At 33.5% G+C, this 9,757-nt stretch overlaps 2 protein-coding genes across 2 annotated transcripts; both read right to left on the reverse strand.

Moving 5' to 3' along the window:
* Window positions 1-666: 666 nt before the first annotated feature.
* On the reverse strand, window positions 667-2,892 carry LOC106293455 (dihydropyrimidine dehydrogenase (NADP(+)), chloroplastic-like). Its single transcript, XM_013729163.1, has 7 exons — window positions 2,314-2,892; window positions 1,948-2,202; window positions 1,707-1,877; window positions 1,514-1,626; window positions 1,255-1,441; window positions 1,065-1,174; window positions 667-984 (listed from the first exon to the last, which is right to left on the reverse strand). Exons 1-7 carry the CDS (start codon window positions 2,605-2,607, stop codon window positions 828-830), a joined length of 1,287 nt encoding a protein of 428 aa, XP_013584617.1. The 5' UTR covers window positions 2,608-2,892; the 3' UTR covers window positions 667-827.
* A 2,139-nt stretch (window positions 2,893-5,031) lies between these two features.
* On the reverse strand, window positions 5,032-6,801 carry LOC106342777 (purple acid phosphatase 17-like). Its single transcript, XM_013781812.1, has 3 exons — window positions 6,284-6,801; window positions 5,967-6,123; window positions 5,032-5,881 (listed from the first exon to the last, which is right to left on the reverse strand). Exons 1-3 carry the CDS (start codon window positions 6,470-6,472, stop codon window positions 5,226-5,228), a joined length of 1,002 nt encoding a protein of 333 aa, XP_013637266.1. The 5' UTR covers window positions 6,473-6,801; the 3' UTR covers window positions 5,032-5,225.
* Window positions 6,802-9,757: the final 2,956 nt, after the last annotated feature.

A 9,757-nucleotide genomic window follows, 5' to 3' on the forward strand; every position in this document is an offset into this window, starting at 1 on the left:
TAGAACTAAATTCAGTGTTCATTGACCCACAAACCAAGAGGGGACAAGCCTAAGAAGATACATGAATATTACAACAGAGAGAAACTAGAAGATCAATATTGTCTATAAAGAAACACTAGTCCATCTTAAATTGTGGTCCAAGTAGAAATTTCTTTTCCGGAGATTAGCATAATCCTTCAAACAATCTTAAATACACCAATATCAACAATTTGTTGATTTGAGTTTATTTGTTGATATTGGTGTATTTAATATTGTCTAAAAGATTATGCTACTGTTCCAAAAATAAATTTCTACTTGGACCACAATTTAAGATGGATTAGTGTTTGTTATCAAAACAATATTGATCTTCTAGTTTCTCTTTATTGTAATATATCAACAAATAAACTCAAAACTGATTTGAGTCCAAACAAGAAGTACACGCAAATCTTTTGTCTCATTCATTTAACAAGGTCGAAAGCTCATGTTTAGCAGAATCTTAAAGCTTAAAACTCATCTAGACACCAAAAGGTTAATGTTCTTAAGTTTTATTGATGGACTAGATAATTAAAAGCTTTAAAACTTGTTTCAAAAAAAAAAAAAGCTTTAAAACTTGTCCAGACATGTTACCAACCAGGTCCACTTTTTCAAACGATTCCGTTATTATTGGTTTAAACTTAAGCCCATGTAAGAACAAAGAAATGCGGCAGTGGATACATTATACAAATGATACACAATGTTGAGAAAATAAGATACAATTTTTTTTTCTTTGCAAGTGTTTAAGAAGTTGTGAATGAAGTTGCAAACTTTTATTGAATATTTGAGTCCATCACTTCATCAAGCTACTGAACTTAGTTAGAAACCATACTCTCAGTCTCCTTAACGAATCCATCTCCAGTCCAATCTTTATCAGATTTCAAACCTCTCCTCTCGGCTTTTCTCTGCTCAATAGCTTCTTTCTGTCTCCTTACTAAGTCTGTGTGTGTTGTAAAGTACTGAAGTGAATGCCTATGCCAAACAGCAAACATGAGAAAAGCAAGCAAGGATAAAGATTAAAAAAAAAGCTATGACAAAAGCATTGCTCATACCCTCTGAAGTCTTCTATCGTCGAGAAGTTGTGCTGCCTCATGAAATCTTGAAGCTCGGCGCATAGAGTTTTCACATGACCATAGCCATGCACCATCACACCTGTGCATACCTACCAACCAAAAGCAATTACCGAGTCTCTTAGGGTCTAAAAGATAAAAGCGAAGGCAGTGTTGAGTTTAGTCGACTCACCTGTACAGTATTAGATCCAAGGAGAATGAACTCAGCTGCGTCATAGCCAGTTTCAACACCTCCAATACCAGAAAGCGAACAATCTTTCTCACCGAACTCAGACTTCATCATTTGGGCGATGTTCATAACTTTCGCAAGCGCAATAGGACGAACAGCCTTATAAGAGTAGCCTCCAGGAGTTGAGTAACTGCACAACATTTAACAAACATCAGGAACTCTTGTCATGCCATTACAAGAGTAAAGACTTGCTAGAGATAACCCTTCAACGCAAGGCTCAGGATGCAACGTCTTCAGATCAATTCCCATTACACTCATGATTGTGTTGATGGCTGAGATCCCTTCACATCCTGATTTTAGAGATACCCTGGCCGGCTAAAAAAAAAAGACGGACATGGTTTAAAAACACAAGTTAACAAGTGTAGTGACAGAACATAATAAGACAGAAGTCAAACCTCTGTTATGTCAGTAATATTAGGAGTCATTTTGGCCCACACAGGAACTGTAGCTTTAGCGTTAATCCATCCGCAAACCTCTTCAAGAAGGGCGCAGTCTTGTCCAACAGCAGCTCCCATTCTACGCTCTGGCATACCATGAGGACACGAGAAGTTGATCTCTAAAGCATCCTATACAAAACCAATCACTCTCTCTCTCATTAACATAATAAGAATCTGTGTGAGTTTGTTGGATACTTACAACACCGGTTTGCTCGACGCGGTCGATGAGCTCTTCCCAGCCGGTTTTGCTGTATTCCTCCATGATGGAAGCGATGAGGATCCGGTCAGGGTACTCGTGTTTCAGCTGCTTGAACTCTTTGAGCATGGTTTCGAGAGGTCGGTCGCTGATGAGTTCTATGTTCTGCCACCCGATTACATCTGTTTTGGCTGACCCGGTTCGTAGCCTGGCGTACCTAGGCGTCACGTTGATGACTTTGGATGCGTCTAGTGAAACCTAAACCAATCAAATCACAGATTCGAGAAAAAAGTCAACGCAGAAACAGATTCGAGGCAAAAAAAAAAAAAAAAAAAAGTCAAAAATCAGTTTTTTTTATTGGAGCTTTACTGTTTTAGCGATGACGCCACCCCAGCCTTCGTCGAACGCTCTCTTCATGACGGTGTAGTTGGTACCGGGTGGACCCGACCCGATCACGAAAGGATTCGGCATTTTGAGGCCATTCACGGTGACGCTGAGATCAGGCTCCGAGTCAGAGGGGGAAGGGGAAGAGGAAGAGATCTTGAGAGAAACTCTGTTTGGGGGTAGAAAGTTCCGGCGAGAGGAGTGATCGAAGTCGGGTGATAAGGTGGTTTTAGAAGAGAGTCCAGAGAAGCGAGTCAAGGCGAAGCTCATGGATGCCATTGGTTGATAGATTCAATCTGGAAACTGCAAAGATTGATCAAAGGAGAGTGTTTGATAGAGGTCGAAGTTTGAGAAAGCGTAGGATTTCGAAATTGATCTAAGGTAAGAGACAAGTTAAGAAGACAAGTTAGACAAGAGTGTGTTGTAATAATTGGTCGGTTTCCAACCTCTCTCGTTGCCATGTGGAGAAATAATTGAATTTTACAACCGGAGAGTTCCTGATTAGTTAATTAATTATTATTTTTTTTTTTTTGGTCAAAGATTAGTTAATTAATTAATGACCCCAAGAATAATAGAAGCCCACCTTCTATAATATAGGGAATCCATACTTATCTTAGTTTTAATCATTTTGTATTTGACAGTTCATTAATGAGATCTTATCTCCTCCATTTTTCTTCTCTCAAACCGATTCGTTAAGGGTAGGCAAGGGACGGATCGGATATCCGGACAATTTTAAAGTATCCGGATCCGGATCCTTATCCGGCGGATCCATGATTTTATTATCCTTATATGGATCCGGGGTTCTTGGATATCCGGATGTCGGATATCCTTCTAAAAATTGTAATATCCGGTGGATATCCGATCCAGATTTGGATCCTTAAAATAAATAAAATAATAATAATAATATATATAAAATATTAAAAACAATTTATAAATAAAAAATATATAATGTTTTTAATTATTTCTATGTATAATATTACAAAATTTACGTAAAATTTACATATACTATTATAAAAATAAAAATATATTAAATAAAGTTAGTTTTTATATATAGATATTACTATTTTTGAAATAGTTAAGTTCCGGCGAGAGGAGTGATCGAAGTCGGGTGATAAGGTGGTTTTAGAAGAGAGTCCAGAGAAGCGAGTCAAGGCGAAGCTCATGGATGCCATTGGTTGATAGATTCAATCTGGAAACTGCAAAGATTGATCAAAGGAGAGTGTTTGATAGAGGTCGAAGTTTGAGAAAGCGTAGGATTTCGAAATTGATCTAAGGTAAGAGACAAGTTAAGAAGACAAGTTAGACAAGAGTGTGTTGTAATAATTGGTCGGTTTCCAACCTCTCTCGTTGCCATGTGGAGAAATAATTGAATTTTACAACCGGAGAGTTCCTGATTAGTTAATTAATTATTATTATTATTTTTTTGGTCAAAGATTAGTTAATTAATTAATGACCCCAAGAATAATAGAAGCCCACCTTCTATAATATAGGGAATCCATACTTATCTTAGTTTTAATCATTTTGTATTTGACAGTTCATTAATGAGATCTTATCTCCTCCATTTTTCTTCTCTCAAACCGATTCGTTAAGGGTAGGCAAGGGACGGATCGGATATCCGGACAATTTTAAAGTATCCGGATCCGGATCCTTATCCGGCGGATCCATGATTTTATTATCCTTATATGGATCCGGGGTTCTTGGATATCCGGATGTCGGATATCCTTCTAAAAATTGTAATATCCGGTGGATATCCGATCCAGATTTGGATCCTTAAAATAAATAAAATAATAATAATAATATATATAAAATATTAAAAACAATTTATAAATAAAAAATATATAATGTTTTTAATTATTTCTATGTATAATATTACAAAATTTACGTAAAATTTACATATACTATTATAAAAATAAAAATATATTAAATAAAGTTAGTTTTTATATATAGATATTACTATTTTTGAAATAGTTATTAATAAAATTTACGGATCCGGATATCCGGACTAAAAAAATCAAGATATCCGGATCCAACATTTTATTATCCGGATCCGGATTTGACCCTTCCGGATATCCGGATTTTCGGATCGGATCTGGATTGAATTTCGGATCGAATTCGGATCTCGGATAAAAGTCCCGGGCCAAGTTAAGGGTCATAAACTAAAAGATAGAGGATTGAATTTATACGCCAAACTACTAAAGATTCGTGTAACACGTAATGGAATCCCACCGTTAGGCTAAAGGTTGTGTCTAGAGATATGAATTTATGGGCCCATATTGAATACCTAATGGACTATTAGCCCCAATAGCTCATACTTCCCACAGTTTCCTGTAGCCTATTAGTGTCTACTCTCAGATTTTGGTGAGCCATCCTCAAATCTTGTCCCTGCGGCTGTTGAACAACAGCTTGATCAGCTCCAAACTATATTACTTGATCTTGACATTGCTTGGATTAGTAAGATGTGAAGGAGTCTTGATGTGAGCATTTACTATTATAGTAAACATTTTGATTGATCATGTTAGTGTTTGTTTCAATAAATTCAGTGACTAGCAGTTTGGTTGGTCCACCAGTTAGCGTTTGAAGCTTCCATATACACAGAAGAGTTAGTTCTGTGATACATACACATTGGAGTTTGATTCTGAATGAGAATTGCTTATGTTCTTGTAGGAGAATTGCTTATGTTGAGTCATGTAGATGCAAGGTACATGACTATAACATTAATGACTATAATATTAAGAAGATAATCATTACATTACATTACATTTAAATAATATTTTTATTGGGATAAGCTATAGCTAAATTGATGCTAAACTAAGCAGGAAGCCTACCTAGCCTGCAATAGGACTTGAAAGATATGTTACAAAAATTACAAGGAAACAAAAATTTATTTAGACTTCTGATCAAACAGAGGAATGAAGAAGCTCCTTAGAAGTAACCCATTTGTGCAAAACCTCACCAAAGACATTGTAGAAGACAATCTCTGCATCTGAGTGAGTGAATCTAGCAGACATGAACCCTTGACCATCGTAATAAAATCTCACAGACTTAGGATTGTTGGTGGTCGGGTCAACATCTCCTCTCCAAGCCTTGGAACCAGCACCGCTCGTCAAAAACTGAATAGGACTGTCTTCATCGCTGATATGTTCAAGACAGTGGTCATGTCCATTCATGTAAAGATCAACACCGTTCTCCTTCATAATCGGCAAAAGCTCTTCAACTAGCTCAACAGTGTTTCCATGGTGACCAATGCTTCTCATTGCGTGGTGTCCAACCACAATCTTCCACGTGGCTTTAGATCTCTTCAAAGAAGCTTCGACATCACGGAGGAGATACTTAACATAAGAGTTCCGGGACGGGACCGCACGCCAGTCGTACGTGTGACCATCTTCTTCTGTATAGTATTCTTTAACGAAAGGAGTCGTGTCAACGAAGAAGATCTCGACCAACTCTGCATCGACGATGAAGGATCGGAGACAGGTCCAACGGCTGTCGATTTCTCTGAGAACAGAGCTTAGCTGAGCTTCTGCGTCGCCTCTGTAATCATGGTTCCCCAAGACTGCATCATTTAAATGTCAGAGAGAGAGAGAGAGATACAAAACATAAACTCCATCCAAAACAGAGCAGGAGTTTTGAATTATTACCACTGTACCACTGTTTCTGAAGACTTGGAGCAGTGTAGATGTTGGAGAAAGACTCTCTGAAGTTAGGATCGTGTTCACTAAACAATCCATTGTCGTAGAAGTTATCTCCCGTGGACACCACGAAATCTAAACCAATCTTTTCTCCAACCCTTCCCATCTGTATGAATTAATTATTTTAAAATATAAATTAAAAAGACATATTTTATATTTAAGACAATGTTATTAGGTACGAGGATAGAAAGTAACAAAGACTAATCAATCTTTTTTGGTAATCCAAAGACTATTCAATTATGGTATATTATAAGAATATTCCAAACCTGGTAGGCCACAACAGACTGATTGTAGTCGCCACGGCGACCCCAATCACCGATGGTTATGAAGCTAACGGAACCGTCGCTCTTCGCAGGCTCAATAAATCTCTGAAGCTCACCGTTCGTCATGCAGATACATAATATAAAACACAGGCTCGCCGCCGTAGCGGATATTAACGTTGTACGAGAATCCATACGTAAGGCTCACACAAATATATATATTATAGAATATGATATTTAAGGCTTTGGGTGGTTTGGAGGAAGAGAATCTGTATATCTCTTTCTCTATGAATGTATATACTGAGAAATAGAGAGGATGAATATGTTGGATGGTTAAGGTGCGAAGGATGATGATGAGGAAGGAGGGAGAAGAAGAAGATGCTTTTTAAACAAGAAAAAATATTAAAGGTAGAGAAAAAGAAGGTGTGGTAAGAGATGCTGAAGGATATTCCAACCAGTAGCCGCATCTTTTTTATTATTCTTTTCATCCTCTGCTCTTAAATTTTCACATCCACCTCTCATTTTCTGTTCTGAATCTCAGAGATTTGGTTTTGTTTGTGGAAGTTTTCAAAATCTAAAATATTATATATACAAAACCCTATGTTTAGGTTTTGAGTTTTTAGTAAAAATGAATAATGAAGTTGTGGTTTAAAGTTTTCGGTAAATCTAATAAAGAGAATTACATGGTGATATATAGGAAAATTTTATTTTTGGCTCGGTCCAATATATCTAATTTTGATTAATCATCTATAATAAGGTAACTAGTGGAAACGTTGTAAAGTTCAAAAAAAAAAAAAAAAACTAGTGGAAACGTTGCGTGCGCAGTCATATGATGGGTTGTTTTTTTTAATGTATTGGAAAAGATAGTCACGATATGGCATTGCTATTGGACCACATACTCACTTTTGGACAAGTTCTAGACAAGTTCTAAGACCATGATTATTTCTGATCTTTAACGAACTTCTTAAGATTAATTAGAATTTAACCCGCACTGTTGGTATTTTTTATTTCATAAACTTTGACATTATCATACAATTTTTGAATATATGATTTATATTTTAGTGTTATGTATTATGTAACTACTAGGTGATTTTTCCGTGCTCATACACGAGTATAAATATTTATGAAATAAATATACTATGATAATTGATTGTCTTTTACTTTTAATTTTAAATTAATTTATAATTTGTATGCATCATTTATATTTATAATATTATATTACTTTAATAATACATATGATTTTATATATGTTATATTCAATCGGTTTTGTTTTCTTTACAGTCAATTTAGTTATCATTTGAGTAATTTGGATTGCATCTCTGAATTCAACTATAATATTTTTTATTTTAAATATATTAAAATTTTGATTAATTTCTTATTTACATTTAAGTGGTTGTTGTCTTAAATATGTAAATATATTTTATGAAAATTATGTATAACTTCATATATATTGTGCTTAGAATAAAATAAAAAAAATAAACTAAAGTGTCTGATTCCAAATTATATAAATTAATATAACGATAATATTATGAAGTCTCATGCATATATATAAATTTAAAAAAAAAACTAAATTGTAACAGTTGGTTAATATGTTTTGAGTTGTCCTATGATTTATATTTATAAAATAAATTACTATTCTTATAAAATTATATATTTTTTATCATAGTTAAATCTATGATTTTAGATATAAATTAGATTAGTCGAATCACTCATGTTGTGAGTATATTGAGGTACATATATTCTTTCAAATTCAAATGAAATATAATTATTTTTTATTATAACTAAGTCAAATCAAATCAATTTTACTTATCGTTTAAATGTGCATGTATTTTCATAACATTTATCAAATTATATGTTGATGTTTAAAAAAATATATTATAAAATAAAGTGATGCTCAATAGGAATTTACATACATAAGTAGATGATACATTTTTGGAAGCTCATGAACACATATTAATATTTACAATAATTAAAATATTTATAAATTCTAAATAACTTTATGTCTTTGATTTATTGAATGGAAACAAAAATTTATTTCAAATAATATTAAAAATGAAAATTCAGATTTGTTTTGGTATTTTGATTATGGTTATATTAAGTTCCACAAACATAAAAACATAAAATTTAAAAGAAAATTTCATATTAAGAAAACAAATAACTTTAATAATGATAAAATATAATATATCTATTTTGCAACAATTTGATCAAACGATTTTTTATTTTATTTTGTTTTTGTTTTTAATATCTCTTAAAATTAAGAAGTAAACAAAATTGTGATTTTATTTGAAAATAATATTATATAAGTAAAATATAATTTATCGATTTTTTTTGCTGTAATTGGAAGACATTATATTCAACAAAATATATGAAAAATAAATAAAACACTTTAATAATACTAATTATAAACTATTTTTAGTCAATTAAACATATATCAGTTTATGTTACTTAATTATTTTATGTAGTCATCTAAGAAAATAAATAGATATATACAAATATTTCTATTAGTTTGAATTTTTTTTGTATTGTTTAAAATTATGTTTTAAACGAAATGTTATTTCTTTTTCTAATATCAAGATTATCTGTGTAAATTTTTTTTAATGAAATCACATTATATACAAATTCATATTTTTCATCTAAGAAAATATAGATATAAAGAAATTATTTTATTAATTCAAAACTATATTTTATGTTATTTAAAAATAAATGTAATATTACTATTTTGTCAACTTTCCTTTTTTTTGAAATCATATTATATATACATATATTTTCGTTTTCAATTTGTTTTTTTTTTTAACTTTATAAAAAAATTCCTTTTCTTATTATAGTATATGTTTTTGGAAATTTTTAAAAGGAAACTAAATAAAAAAAATAAATAATAGTATTTAATATTTTTAATTCATTAAGGGTATCAATGTAATCAACCATCGTGAGAGTTAATGTGAAAGCAACACATAGAAAACTGAGTGTTTAGGCAGCTGACGAGTGTTGGTTTGAGTTCAATCAACTCGGTTCAGCTGGTATTCAGTTCACTAAGATCTGTTCAGCTCACGGGAGCTGGTGGACTAGCTCACTCAGCTGGGAAAAGGTGGAGGTCAGCTCAATCCGGTGAACGGTGCGTTCTGGTTCGGATCAGTGTGGACGAGTCTGGGACGGTTACTGGGCAAGCCGATGGTCCGGGTGCGGGACGGTTCGACCAAATTGGTCTTAGGCTTGGGACAGGGAGTGGGCAAGCTTCCAGAGTGTGAGCTAAGGCTCAGTGATCGATTTGTCAAAGGAAGAAAATGGGAGAAACCGCCAATGGGCGGTTATGGGACGGTTATGGACGGTTTTGGGAGGAAGGGATGTTATTTTTGGTAACTGTTCGCCCAAGTGGTTGGGGACAGTTTAAGTCGTCCTCTCTCTCTCTTTTCTGCCATTCTGGTCGATTTTTACTCACTTTCACACAGAGAGAAAACACAGAGAAAATTCAAGAGAGAAAGA

Source organism: Brassica oleracea, chromosome C1 (assembly GCF_000695525.1).
Source record: "Brassica oleracea var. oleracea cultivar TO1000 chromosome C1, BOL, whole genome shotgun sequence".
NCBI classification, from domain to species: Eukaryota; Viridiplantae; Streptophyta; class Magnoliopsida; order Brassicales; family Brassicaceae; genus Brassica; species Brassica oleracea.

Bases quoted from the DNA above. Each gene is read 5' to 3' on its own strand.
- LOC106293455 (XM_013729163.1), bottom strand. From the start codon at position 2,607: ATGGCATCCATGAGCTTCGCCTTGACTCGCTTCTCTGGACTCTCTTCT. The intron at 1,175-1,254 runs GTGAGTCGACTA...TTTGGTTGGTAG, and splicing joins TTGGATCTAATACTGTACAG to GTATGCACAGGTGTGATGGT. The intron at 985-1,064 runs GTATGAGCAATG...TGTTTGGCATAG, and splicing joins ACGATAGAAGACTTCAGAGG to GCATTCACTTCAGTACTTTA.
- LOC106342777 (XM_013781812.1), bottom strand. From the start codon at position 6,472: ATGGATTCTCGTACAACGTTAATATCCGCTACGGCGGCGAGCCTGTGT. The intron at 6,124-6,283 runs GTTTGGAATATT...TAATTCATACAG, and splicing joins AGTCTGTTGTGGCCTACCAG to ATGGGAAGGGTTGGAGAAAA. The intron at 5,882-5,966 runs GTAATAATTCAA...TAAATGATGCAG, and splicing joins TCAGAAACAGTGGTACAGTG to TCTTGGGGAACCATGATTAC.